At 39.6% G+C, this 14776-nt stretch overlaps 1 protein-coding gene across 2 annotated transcripts; it reads left to right on the top strand.

Moving 5' to 3' along the window:
• Nucleotides 1–8410: 8410 nt before the first annotated feature.
• On the top strand, nucleotides 8411–13766 carry LOC145230356 (uncharacterized). 2 transcript variants are annotated; one of them, XM_080095775.1, is made up of 8 exons: nucleotides 8411–8599; nucleotides 9763–9905; nucleotides 10284–10398; nucleotides 10971–11101; nucleotides 11361–11490; nucleotides 11575–11665; nucleotides 11990–12207; nucleotides 12465–13766. In XM_080095775.1, exons 1-8 carry the CDS (start codon nucleotides 8542–8544, stop codon nucleotides 13118–13120), a joined length of 1542 nt encoding a protein of 513 aa, XP_079951901.1. In that variant the 5' UTR covers nucleotides 8411–8541; the 3' UTR covers nucleotides 13121–13766. The 2 variants fall into 2 exon arrangements, with proteins under 2 accessions (XP_079951901.1, XP_079951900.1); XM_080095774.1 differs by having other exon boundaries at nucleotides 10962–11101.
• Nucleotides 13767–14776: the final 1010 nt, after the last annotated feature.

The raw sequence follows: 14776 nt of genomic DNA, 5'->3' as shown, positions 1-14776 counted from the left end.
CGAGATCTTGGAAGCCTCTAAGACAGACTTCAATGGAGAAATGCGCTTTGTAACATAACGTTTTATTGTGCTCAGACAAACGTATGTAACAAGCAAGCTATTGTATGTATTGATTGTATGAATTAAATAACATTAAATACCAAGAGCATATTTTTGATGTAGCATTTAGTTGTATGATTCCATGAAGAATTTAAATATTGAACAAACGTTTCGTCCACCAGGTTGCATATTTAGTAAAGAAACATTGACAAATTACAAATTCCTAAACTATAATGAGTGTTTTGTACAATTTTAAATCAGTTAGACGACAAATTTTACCGAATAAAGAAGACAGGCGTAAAGTGGTGGTCAAGGCGAACAAACATTTATCCCCACAAGATTACCGAAATGTTCGTCAGAAGTTCAGCATCAACAGACGTGGACCATCTGTTTGCAATAAGCAACGGTTCCATGTTGAACGGCACGTGGAAAATTCCCACTTTCTTAGCAGCATTTTCAAGTTTACTTGTGGTGCAACGAAGAAAATGATACTATCGACGGTTACTCATTGAAAACCAAACGAAATACTGACATGAACTGATAAAAGTCCACTTTTGATGTTTTACACATCTGCTGTTGGTGTATATCAATTGTTTAATGTCAAAACAAAAGATTGAGTGATCGTTTCCATTTGTTGTCGCTGTTGCACATCTTTATATTGATCTATCTGATGTGAGACGAAAGTTAACGATCGCTTAAACATATTTTCATCTAAAATCACAGGTTGCAACCAACACATGTTTGGTTTCTTGGAACCGTTTGTTGCTCTTACATTTTTCTTCAAACCGTTGATCCTCGAAAATTGTAGAAAAAAATGTCTGGGATCATTGACACGGTATTTGGTCGTGTCAGTAACAACGCAAGATATTCACGATACACAACGATACGTGAAAATAAATGGCCAAGAACAAAATAAATCAAACCATTTCCCTTTGACTATGCTGTTTAGCAAAGAAAAACAAACGTTTGAGGGATTATCTCTCTTCTGCTGATACGATAATTCCATCATTTGGTAAGCTTCAGTAAAGAACGTTTCTTTTTTAATTTCTAGATTCCGTGTAAATGCCAAATTGATGTTTTTGTTTGATTTTCTATGCGTTTTATAACGACCCTATTGTAAGTTATTGAACAGTAACTTTACATCCGGTTTTCCATTTTTTTCAATGCTTTCAAATACAGCAACGTCGCATATTGAAGACAATGGAAGATGTAATGTTTCGGTATTTAGATAAAGACAACATTCATTCGTAGAGCCGATTTAATGGCTATGTGATCATTTTTTTCATTCCCTAAAACAACTCGGAACAATGCACACACGGTATCAAAACGTTCAATGTCCAAACGGCAAAATTTACATACATCTTCTTCCTTGGAAACGAACAACCGTGAAATAACATTTGTTAGCTCACGACGAAACCTATTAATCAAACAATGACCGTCATACGAAGTCTGTCGTGCTGGTCCAACGTGCTTTACATGCGTACCTTGCACAACCCGTGCTAACCCATGGGCAATGCAGAAAGGTACCGCCTGGCTCGTCTAAGTACAACCCAACATCGTGCAACCTATCGCCCGTGCACTTGGTACCGAAGCGACCGCTTTGGCCCTGTAACTCACGATCATGAGATTAGCAACCCACGGTGGTGGTGTCGCTGAAACAGATGGAAGGGTGGGCGAGAAGGTGTTTATTACACAAGGTACGGGCGTAAACATGCACACTACATCGCGGGTGCAAATCACAGACTTAAAAGGACAGCGGCCTTTAATAATACAGGCTGTGCCCTTTATTTGGAGTGTCGCGAATACTTTGCACATAAAATTTGCGACACCTGCAATCTGTCGTCGTTCGTAAACCGTTATCGAATTCATTCTGGGAACCTATACTTCTGCTTTTGAACGAGCGGTTTTGCAGGAAGTCTCACCACGATAGGAGGAATCTGTAATTAAAGGCCACGCTACAAGGCAAAACATATCTGTTGCCTACAAAAGCTTAAACAGAAACAGGTGTATCTGCCACAATCCTTGACAGTTGAAGTCGGAACTACGCAAAAATCCTACCACACAACATTCGGTTGTCAAAAAAATCTTTGTACATGAAACTAAAATCTTAATTATAGGCCCATAAAAAGATTATTCCAATCGTGAAACTTTAAGGTAACATAAAAATTTACCTTTAGGATATTTTCATTTTAATTTTGGTAACACAGAACTTGATGTCTGCTTTTTATGCAGACAGTAATGTACAAAACAAACGGTAACTCCCTAAACTTTCTTCAGCAGCAAAACATATTTGTGGTAAACCATATTAGTCCGAAACCAAGAATTGTTGACTACGGGAAAGCCGTGTGTTGTGTTTAAACAATGTGACGAGGTCGGAATTTCGCGCAAAACCACCGGAATAGTTCGCTACGTCACAGCTGTCGGACGTTCACGATTTTCGTCGAATTAAAATTGCGCCGCTCGCACGGACCGTCTCGAGGCAACATGTTAAAGTCGTACGTGACGTTGCTATGCCGGTATGAGTGCAAACCACATCTGCAAAGCATGATTTCCATACTCGGAAATTTCAACTGTTTTCATCGTATGACATCATAGCACAAGTTGGTGTAGTTTCACACATGGAAGTTATGCGTTTGTAACAAGTTGTAAGGTAACGGGTTTTAAGGTATACAAGAGAAACATGTTCGCGAAATGATCTTGGTTGCCAATTTTATTTACCTACACTTGAAAATATAGCTTTTTTTACAACAATTGCGCAACAACATTTTATCAAAGTTTCGCTTCTAACAAATTTAACACAGGCAGTTGAAACGCTTTTTTGTACGAGTAAATTATTTGCAACAACGTTTCGGCTAAGCATATGTTACAACAGAATTGAATCTAAGTTTTGCTTTTCAAGGCCTACAGTACACTGACACTTGAAATTTAAGACAACAAATGTGCCATAATACAGCAATGAAAAAAGGACGTCAAATGATCAGGTAGGTCGCAATAAAACTGCAGGAACAGCAAGATTAGTTAATTCAACAAGGAGTTGTCCAATAAACAAATATTTTATTTTCAGTGAAGGGACACCTATACATACGGATCTCTGGATTTTACGAACTGTTGCGCTGAGATTTTGTTTCGAATACACAAGAAATGTGAGGGTTCAGCACTGTATGCAAATCACAAACAAAACAGTTTGCAGGAGTTGGGTTTGCAAACGCACGCCGCGGCAAACAACACCATTGTAAGCGCAAAAACAACTTCCACGCAGCTAGAAATTTTCTCTAGCCACTACAAGATAGTTATCTGGAAAAAATCGATGAACAGTAATTCGTGTCGTGCGGCAAACTTCCAGATCCATATCAGGGATTTGAGACATGCGACACTAAAAGTCAGCTGCAGATTTCATCGCTAACAGTTTAGTGCCGATTTTCATAGTTTGTTGCCGCAAACACGGTTCGAAAGCTGATGCTTGTAGAAATCGTGTTTTTTCTAACTGTCCAAAATATCCCCTTTGTACGTTGACACGTACTTGCATTGTGGTGGTGCAGACATAGGCATGATTTAATCATGAAAGCATGTTTCTTATCTGATTTTTTGATTGTTTTGTGCAGCGAGGTGCGCGATATTAGGAATTTTCACATGATTTGTTTATGAAACGCTAGGCAAAATTTCGGCGTCTACGCCACAGTTGTGTGCAAGGCAAACTTGAAAGACCGCACCCGAAGGTCCGTGTGCCGGTCCGAATGCCTATATTGTGTGTAGTCAAAGTCCACACCTTGCGATGTAATTTAAACAATTACGTAAAAATGGAGACCAACAGGTATAACCTGTTAATCGTTGTGTATATGTGTAGAATATACATTTATAAATATCCGAAGTAATTAAGACTAAAAAGGGCGTGGATAAAATTTAGCACGTAGAACAGCTGGATTCTTTAGTTGAGAATGAAGGTTTAGGGTTTCCAATCTTTTTCAAAGAAATTTCTCCCTTTACAATTTAAAACATTTTTCACTCCTTCATATACTATATAGTAGATGCTAAACCATAAATAGATCATTTAAAATTGGGTTTTTTGTCAACTTAACCGGTTATCATTTATTGGCTCTATGCTTTTACATTAACCGGTTATATTCTCAGATTTAGGGTGTCTATTTACAAACTACGAGTACAAATCAAAGTAAATTACTTCCCTCAAGTTTCAAAATTCCTTACCGGTTGGGAACCACCGGTTTAGGGAATGTCTATTACATTTTAAGTTTTTATTTTGCATGCGAACATACCGTCTTTTTTTATAATTTCCACACACATTTCTAAACATGTAGGCTACATGATATTGTGCTAATGTGTGTTAAAATGTAAAAGGCAAAATTACAAGGTATAAGGATTATAAAGTGTGTGGAAAAGTCAAACATACTGTTTAAGTGTCACTAATTCAAATCACATGTGGTGACTTTCATGTGGCCTTCAATTCAGACACAGGAAACGTCCTAGCGACGTCTTCAAGAGTAAATTCCACCGTTCCAGGTGCAAAATCACCAAAAACTGATTAAAATTGTCTTCGATAATTGCAAACCCGAATACTTGTAATCCATCAAATGACTAATAAAACACAAAAACTCAAAAAATGCTAGAGGTTGACTAAAAATGGTTTGCTGTAAAACTTGGAGTAGTGCCTATAGCAATAAGAAAACGTGACTTTAAGAAGGTTCCAGAAATAACTTCATTTTCAAAGGTGGCTAAAACTTTTGCTTAAAGCGGCGCTCTGTCATTAGTGATATTTTGTAACTGCTGGAAGGCAAATTCTTGATGACCTTTCTTTCTGGTTTAGCCTTGCCAAGTTGCATTCTAAAAGTAGACAAGCGATTTAGGTGATATCGCTGCATCCAGCCTCAAAATGCAGGCGTGACGAAACGGAATTTGTGATAAGTACGAATAAAGAGAATAGTCCAAAGCAAGGTGAAGACAGTCTATCTCGATGGGAGCGCCAACCCACGACTATCACTCTTGACTTTCCGCCCTTAAAGCGAATAGCCAAACGTTTAAACAACAAACACAAACTTTACAGTGTCAAGCTCATTACAAATATGGACCATTCTGTGAACGCATTTGAGGTGTGTTGTGTAATATTACCTTACAGACTAAACAATGAATGAGGTTACTATGGCTTAACCGGATATGGATTTGATGTGAGGCGATTCTCTGGACTTTGTAGGGCTTGTTCAATTACATAAAGTCGCCCATGAGACCTTCTCATCTCCGTAAAATACCAGCTACTGCGGCGTACACAAACAAACGTTATAGGTAAAGCTTATCATTATTCTCGACACATAACAAATAAATTAGGGCTAGTCAAATACATCTAAAAAATTCCCGTATATCCAGATCCAGAACCCATGGCATTGAAAAAAACTCAGCCATGCCATTGGAAAAATGACACTGACAATGCTTTATTCCTTTTATGGCAAAACTATCCAAAGGAAATTCCACGTGGAAAAAGTTAATACGGAGAGAAATATGGGGTCTGCCAGAAACGAGGGCTTGGAAACAGTAACTCTAAAAATAACTGTGCCTTGCCACATAAAGAAAAAACAAGCTATTAAGAAATAGGTCAGTTCCAAATTCAACCCGGATTTGACGCATTAAAGAAACAAAACGGTTGCCTTAAACGCCCTAACGACAACTATATAGGCGTCACTTTACGACATTTGCGTGCGAACTGGGGGATTGAGATTTTTGCTGCATGTTCGCAATCCATGTATGTGACGTATCCGGCTCATGCAAAGCATGGTAATGTGCGGAGGATGCGCGTAGCTTGGCAAAGTAATCATCACGACTACCTTTTCTGTCACAACAGGAACCGCAAAAATGGATGGCATCCCCATGTCGCCAGCATGATGAAACGTGTCGTAATTAGTGGATATTTGAAGTTTTTTCGAAACCCTTGTGATTTACATGTACTTTATCTGTAAAGATTTTGTATTGGTTAAATGACGCACCTTCAAATGAGAACGTTTTTGTTTCAATATAGATGCTTTTGATAGGTTTGTTCATGGCCTTTTTAATTTACATGTACTTTCATGGTAATGTTTTTGCATTTATTTAATGCTACACTTGGCATTGACAACAGTTTTGTGTTCAATAAATGCAATTACCTAGGTAAGAAAATATGTAGTTTTACATTGCATTGTATTGCTTCTTTACCACGCAAGCATAAGCGTCTGGTCACATGTACTTTAAAGTGCAATGTATTGTCTTCACCACATGCTAAAGACCGTTCCAAAAATTGAAAACAACCAGTTTTTTAAACCAATCAGTGCTAATTTGTTCTACCAAACAGCATGGGAAAAACATGATGGTCCGACATCAAACTTTGTGGTCACTATTTCAAAAACTTCTGTAATAAATAATCTATGTTTATATTTTTATTATTATTATAGTTTCCCACGCTCTTGGGCGCATTGGGCAGCAAGATTGTTCCACTTTTTTCTGTCTTTTGCAATTTCCTCTATCTCCTTTATGTTTAACCCTCTCATTTCTAGATCTTTGCGGAAAGTCTCCCTCCAGGTAAGCTTTGGTCTACCTCTTTTTCTTTTCCCTTGCGGTGTCCAGCTCATAGCGATTTTTGGAGCCCGTTCGTCTGACATGCGTAACACATGCCCTGCAAGTCTAAATCTCCGCGTCGACATGATGGTGCATAAAGGCTTGGTACCACTAATTTGGTACACCTCATCATTTGTAATGTGGTCCTTGTATGTGATATTTAGGATCTTTCGAAGACAACGCTGATGGAAAGCGTTTATGTGCTTTTTCAGCTTGACTGTCATTTTCCAGGTTTCACTGGCATATAGAACGGTGGGCATTACAATTGACTGGTACAGTTTGATCTTTACCAGTTTCGAAACCTTCGAGCTTGACCAAACTGTTTTGAGCCTTCTGAAGGCCGAAGCAGCTTTTCCGATGCGGGCATTTATGTCGGCCTCCACATCAGCATCTGTTGTGAACACACTGCCAAGATAGGTAAAGCTTGTGATGTTGTTAATAGGCTCAATTCCATTGATGGTTAAATGTACGTTGGACTGAGTTTCCCCTCCAACTCGAAGTAACTTAGTCTTGTCGCTGTTGATCGTCAGACCGGCTGTTGCTGCATTTTTGGCCAATGAGTTGGTCATTTCTTGAAGATCTGTCATCGACTCTGCGAGCAAGGCGATGTCATCTGCAAAGTCGAGATCCGTAAGACGCTTGTGGTTTGTCCATGAGATGCCGAACTTTGGATATGTTTATATACAGGGGAAAATTCATTAAGTTAACAGGTCATTATGACAAAGGCAAAGACCTTGCGTTACGTGCAAACCAGACCGCTTCTGTTTGATTCATTTGCTGTGTCATACTGTGCACGTGCTACAGAAAACGAGTGACATATTCAAAATAACTTCTCTGAAATATTTGCGGTTGCCCTTAACGTTTGATGACGATCACATCAGAAACGATTTGGTTTGACAGTCATTTAATCAACTACAATTTTATGAGACACGCTAGCAAAGCCGGATGGGTCGACATGTAGGCTAATAACAGATCTTTACAATGTGGAATGAAAGTTGGAACGAGTGGGCAAAATCTGAATGCAAAAAAACAAATTGACACAAAATTACCGCTTTAGACTGCCAAGTAAAATGTGTGCAATGATCATAGAAATGTTGCATAGAATACCAACAAGAACTGACCAAACCCCCAAAATATACTATCACCCAGCTCGTTGCTAGGTACATGATGAATATCATAAACATTTTTTCCATAGGTGTAAGTTCATGAAAACAATAGTCCACAATCTTCTATTTAATCAAATACTGAATCTTTTTGTTCTCATGAACTTAAACCTCGAAAACAAAAAACATAAAAAACGGTGACCATTTTAAAATAAGCACACCAAGAGTTGGGTTAAGATTCTTGCAGTGAAAAAGGTGAATTCCATCCGTTAACGTAGGTGCGCGAGCTCTGCAGGACCAGCAAACTTGCAAAGGTTATCCGGTTTCGAGGTCTTCGACGATCACAACATTCGTCTCGTAGCTCGGCGGCGGAACCTAGGCCCTGGGGCATCAGGACGATTTTCAAGAAGAAAAAAGATTCGACTGCAGGGACCCGTTTGACTTTGTCACGTGGTCGCACGATAGGGTATATAAGCGCCACTGCGAGCTTCGTGACTTCAGAAGTCAGATTGAGACGCCAACAAGCCGATAGGGGCAAAAGAATGTTCTGGAGTTTCGGTTGGGATTATTAAGTGCAGATGTTGTGCTAATCATGTAGTTTTGAATTTGCGCAACATTAATGTAGCTTTAAATTTGCGCAAAACTGATGTAGTTTGAATTTGCGCAAATTAATGAAGTTTTAAATTTGCGCGAAATTCATGTAGCTTTAGATTTACGACAGAGATCGTTAACGTTCTCTTTCGTTTTGCAGACGCGACATAAGCATAATTTACACTTAAAAATTTTTGCTTTCTGAAGAAAAATCAACATGGAAAAAATCATCGCAGCAGCATTACTTCTCTTGGCCGTGGTGCAACCGATTTCAGGTAAGCTTGACAACTGTTTTTTGAAAAACAGAACTTTCGCGGTACAAGGTAAAAACCACAACGGCAGCCGCATGATCATAAGCTAATCAAGGTGTAACTAAGATTCTGGGAAAGTGTGTGAAAATACGCGAGCCGATTTATTAAGTGGTGGCCAAGGTGCGACAAGTGCAATTATTACGACTAACGCCGACGTGGCAGTCTTAAATCAAACCGGATTACCGAGTGAATTCGAGTCTCGTGTGAAGAGCTAGCCCTCCACCAAGGCGCGGTCAACCAGACTTGCTACCGAACCACCGCGTTTTAAGAGGATATTTCAGGCTTACTGTATCGGTTTGAGTTATTTATAGTGGCTTTAGCGATGTTGTTCTTGACAGTGAACATGTTAACTTCAGTAACTACCGATTTTTTGCGGTCTATAGCCATAACGAGTGATACTTGTTTAATTCCTGCCGTATATGCTAATCTGACATGTAACGGTATACTAAGCATTCCTCGGAAACTAAAACGCGTGGGTGGAATAACCCTGTGAGTCAGCGAAAAGGATTGCGTAATTAAACAGAATGAACATAGACCAAAAGTGCGATAAAAAAATGTGGACAAAAATTCGAAAACTGCGACTCAAGGTGATGTCTTTGCGGAAATCACCTGGCCTATTGTGAGCTACAACAATTCGTCAAATCGGCTTCATAGCCGCAAGGGAATCATAACCTTGACAGAAAGATCAACATTCAAGTCGTCCGAGGCAAAAAGTTCAATTTGTTCTAGCGATAAACACGTATCAATCAGGTCACCAAATCCGCGCCCATAATACCGGGAATCATTCTCACTCAATCAAGACGACTTTGCGACCGCATTTCGGTGCATAGCGATTTGTTTCAACGCACCAGTGTTGCAATTCTGCTTTCACGCGGGGACTTTTCGCGTTAAAGGCTTGGGTTATTTCTGAAGATGCGTTTGAGCGTTGTAATTGCATGTACGCTCGTTGTGCGAACATTACATGCACGCATACGGCATTATTGCCCATTAGTCCATTAAGCCGCTCAAATACAAGCGCCAATAAAAGCAACTGTAATTGCAGAACAGCAGTTTCGAGTAATGGCTTTTAATGCATTGAACAGTATGTCCAAGTCACCATAACTGACCCCACTTGACTTTGATTTCAGGAGCGCCAACTCAGGCTGCTTCTTCACGCACACCATGTCTTGATCGGCACCGTCAAATTAGCAAAGAACTGCAGGAATATAACAAGATCGTCAGCAAGCCTGAATACATACCTGAATGCGACGAAAGCGGCCGATTTTGGATGGTAAGAGGGGATCAAGTAGCTGACTTATGTAATCTGACATATCGGTAGTTTGAGACGGTGTTAAAGTCTTTAACCTACGTACGCTGCAGGCCTGAATACGAACCGGCGTTTGCGGTACTTCCCATGTGCCGCTTTTCCCGAAATGTATTAAGGATTAAAACGGGTTGCTTGAAGGTATTGCAAGGCGGTTTGCTATATCTTTTGACGTCGACGCCGGAACGAAATACCTTATATGGATAATCTAACCTACCACGATGAAAATATAGCTTAAACTCAGAGCGGATTTGACATGATGCATGATATGCGAGCGGATCGTAAAATTGATAGTTAAGGGTCATTATTGTTCATTTCATAATACCAATTTCGCTTGTTTTACAGCCTCAACAATGTTCCTACAAGGACAGGGGTTATTGCTTTTGCGTTATTCCCGAAACTGGCGAAATCAAGCAAAGCACTGTATCCCATTTCCACTCCAGAGAAAGCCTTGAATGTGGTGAGTTCACACTCTTATCATTATTTGAGTTTACTTCTTTGTTATAAAACATTTGCATGTGCTTATTTTGCCATCAAATTAACATCAAACATGTTTTCATCTTTCCAATATGCAGTGCTTTTTATTGCTTGCTTTTGCATGGCGGTTTATGCTCGGTGAACTGATGACACATTGCGACATGATGCCGGATGAAGGAAAACACCTCAGACTAGATTCCTCATGCACCACTCATTCTATTTGCATGTAACTTTTAACACGTTAACAAGCATGTAACCTTTGGTCATTAACAAATCAATCGGGGCTAAGTTAATGGAATGCCCGGAAATTTTGACTCCAAACTGGCGCCGGTTGCGGAAGAAATCCCTAGGTTTGCAAACTAATTCCAATCACCGCTCGCACGAGCATGTATGTCATGCAACTAATTTCAGAATGTTTGCTACCTTTTCCAATTCTATCCTGCACGACTTTCATTCGCTTCTGCACGACATATGTGTCAAGTTGGCAGCGTCCATGTGTCACCAGTTCACCGCCGTTTAACATTTCTTCTTTTCTCTCATGCAAAGTTCCCACAGCTCCGGCGAACGACACTCGACTTTGTCAACTACGACGTGACAAGTACTTGGCCTTCCGTCGTCAACACAACGAAGTAATCGGCGATATCTTTTACTACTACCCTGACTGTGTACAAAACGGTTCCTTCAAGGTAAAGGAAATTAGAAAATCGACTTGTAAGATTACCAGTAAAAGAACGTTGCTGTGAAAGGCTTTAAAATAAACCAAAGAAAAGCTTTTAAAAAAATCAATTGTTTAACAAAATACTATTTAGGCAACTCATTTCAAAACAATCAGCTTGGAAAATATAGTCGTAACTTCCAATGACTTTACAAAACCATATTCTACGTTGGGTTGAGAAATCTGAAAAGAACTGTAACAGTAGATGTAACAATTTTACTTTTACTCAGGCTTTGCAACGAGACAGCGTTGGTTTCTTTTGCGTCGACACAGAGCTCGGCACCAAGATCCCAGACTCTGAAGAGATCAGCCCTGCGATTCCCCTGATGGAGCCTGTGTGCCAGGCCTACTCCGAACAATGTAAGTCGACCTTAACTTGAACTACAATGCAGATGCTTTTTTGTCACTTTCCATTTGTCTATTCATGCTTACGCGTCTTTGCAGGGAAAAACTACTTAGCCTGGCTGCAGACAACCAGGGTCGTGTCATCAGATCATGACGACCATGAAGAGGTCGTGAATGCCAGCTCATGCAAGTACGTCATATGAAATATTCGAAGTCGTTTTACTTGGTGGTAGAGCCTACTTTATGTGTAAAATATGAACCAATCCCAAAACAGAAAGATTAACTGAAAAGCTTCATTTATTACACCACCAAAGTTTATACCAGAGTCTTGTTAATTCTGTTGTAATGAGTAAAAAAATGACCTTTTAAACTTTTTACGCTGTTTTTGACTATGAGACTTTCAAGATCTCATCAAAACGTACAAACAAAATGACTTTACTTTCAATGTTAAACTTGTACCAAACTTTGTTGAGCACTAAAAACAACTATTAACATTCGATTCTCACTATTTTAGGCCCGGTTTCGAGTTCCTTGAATGCGGTTGTGCAAGTGTCTGTCAACCAGGAAATAACATGGAGGAGTTGGATATAAATTGTGAAGATTGTGCACCGGTTTGCACGTGCCCGGAAGGCTACTATGAAAACAACGGTTCGTGCATATCAGGGGAGGAATGTATGGAAGCTGAACAACCTGAAGAACAACATAACGTGGTGGACACCTACGGTGCAGTCTGTAAGTTTATTCAGCTTTGTGGTGTTAAAATACTCTGTGGTAGTCTTGTGTGTACAAGTAGATAGCATTTGACATCACTAAACAGTATTAAACATAATATATAAACAGTAAACAGTAAGTATTGGCAACACAGGAATATTTAAGAGAGCCAAGTGAAAATTAATCCTTTGAAGTAATATTGAAGTGACTAAATATGGTCAAACTTCGTATTGTAAGCATTGCTAGCACATGCTAATAAGTATGTTTTTGTTTTGTAGGGCGCGAGTACCAGGCCGACCATCCAAACCAGATCATAATGTCTTATCGAAAACAAACCGATGTTTTCCGCGAGAACGGTGACACAAGTGAATACTCGCCAGGACAGGAAAACGAAGAGAATCCCACGGAGGAAGAGATTGAAATTGAGGAAGAAGAAAGCACCACCACTGAAGAGGAGATAGAGCTAGAAGAAGAGGAAGAGTGGCTTGTTGATCCGACGACACAATCTCCTGATGTGATTGATCTTATGGAAGCGGTCTATGTTAATGAAGAAGAAGACCCAAGTGAGACCCCTTCCTCAAGCACAGCAACTATGGATGACTACTACACTATGGAAGAAGAGGCCGACTATGATGGTACAAGCACACCAAGTGGGATTGCCACACCGGAGAGCTTACTTATGCTGCAGATCATTCAGTCTGCTGTTCGACAGCAACAGCTTACTAACCAGCTTCTTCAAGAGTTTGGAGGTATGGCGTCGCAGTTGGCTGCAGTCCAGGAGCAAATCCAGTCGGTTCTTGAAAGTGGTCAAGAGCTTACAACCATAAGACCATTAACCAAAGCTACAACTGAAATCATTGAAGCCGAGTTTGAGGATATTTCTTCGCCGTTGAAAAAGTCTGGAGTCAACCCACCACCTGCGCCTACTTCATAGACCAGGAAAGGTGCTTTGTACTGTTCAAACTGACGAGTGCGAGCATTTGCACGGATTTGTGCTTGTCGCTATACATATACATGCGCTGGAATCAGGGAAAAAAACTGGCCTTGTGAGGCCGAACACCGAGGGCTTCGGACTCCTCTTGTGGCGAACTTTTGTAGATCACTGTGACGTTTTTGTTGTGTCGTCATCAAACTGTACTCGCGTAATCATACAAAAAATAAATTCTACAAAATTAGAACTCAAAATCCTGGCGTTAAGCATTGGGTGAAACAACCTTGTTGTCGACAATAACACTATGTGATTTTAAGCTCGCAGATTTAACCCATTCCAGAACGGCGGGTTTGGACGCGTGGCAGATTGCTAATCTCTTAAACTGGCGTAATGCCGACGACTTAAGTTTGCGCGGATGAGCTGTGTGTTTATGTACGGCGTCCAGCTGAACAGTTTGTACATAGTGCACAGACTTTAATGCGGATTTGATTTTGCAAATCGACGACCGTTGCTGTTCTGTGATGTGCCGCTGTGCGAAAATTTTGTTGTTGTTTTGTTGATGTTGTCAAACTTTGTTGTTGTTCTGCTATTGTTTGTTTTTTTGCTGTGTTGCACGATGCGTAAATTTAAATACAAAGTGAAAAGAATATAGTTTAGTACTGATTTTGCAGAAGAGTAGTAATTATACCACATTTGAGCTGAGAAAAAAATTGCATTGAGGACAAAAATCGTACTGGGACGCTACGCTGGTAAACACAAAGATGACTCGTTAATTTTTTACTTCGAATTCTGTACTACATTTCTCAAGATCCTTCAGCAGCCTGCGATAATCGTCCCTGAATTTGTTCGTAGTCATGTCAGTGCTATTTTTGGTACATTGGGTTTTACATTTCGTAATAATGATGCAAGAGACATTACTGTCAAAACTCATGTACTTAGTGATTTTAAGCTTTTTTATCACAAGGTTATGTAGTTGTCAAGTGAAAGCTTCATATTAATAGGAAATGCGAAATTTTATTCCACACGTGAAGGTGTCGTAACAAACAAACTATTTACCTGTGGGCAATTAAGCGCTGATTATTAAGACTCTGATAGTTACTGATAGGTACCCCCAACTGAAATGACAAACGATCAACACAAGAAAGATCTTTATTCAATTTGATGTACATCTAACAAGCACATCAAAATTTAGATGCACATGTCTGTGCTAAAGTAAGCAAATTTTTCAATCCACTCCTAAATAATTGAAAGAATATGGGGAAAATACAACATAGATATAATTAACACTTTTTCGACACCGTATCAAGAATTTTTTTCAAAACAAAATTAAACGACAAATAACTTATCCATCATCAAACACCATCAATTTAAATAAGCGGCCGCGTAAAAGGTGGAATACCAACACTTCACCAAATAAGTTATCAAGATTCGGGAATTCATACAGGCCTATATTATCTACACTTCATACCCTTTAATGGGCAAGATCTTACACATATACCCGTACAACGTTAAGTACTTCCCATGGACCTATTACTATCACGGACTATTTGCACAGGTTAAGCAGTTCACACACGGGACAATGTAAACTCTATGGGCCATTTGCGACAAAGTGACTAATTGCAAGGAATTAATGCAGTAGATAGATGTGATAGACATCAA

Source organism: Phallusia mammillata, chromosome 5 (assembly GCF_965637545.1).
Source record: "Phallusia mammillata chromosome 5, kaPhaMamm4.hap1.1, whole genome shotgun sequence".
Taxonomy (NCBI): domain Eukaryota; kingdom Metazoa; phylum Chordata; class Ascidiacea; order Phlebobranchia; family Ascidiidae; genus Phallusia; species Phallusia mammillata.
Note: the sequence above shows the minus strand (reverse complement) of the source record. Positions and strands in the feature narration are given on the sequence as shown.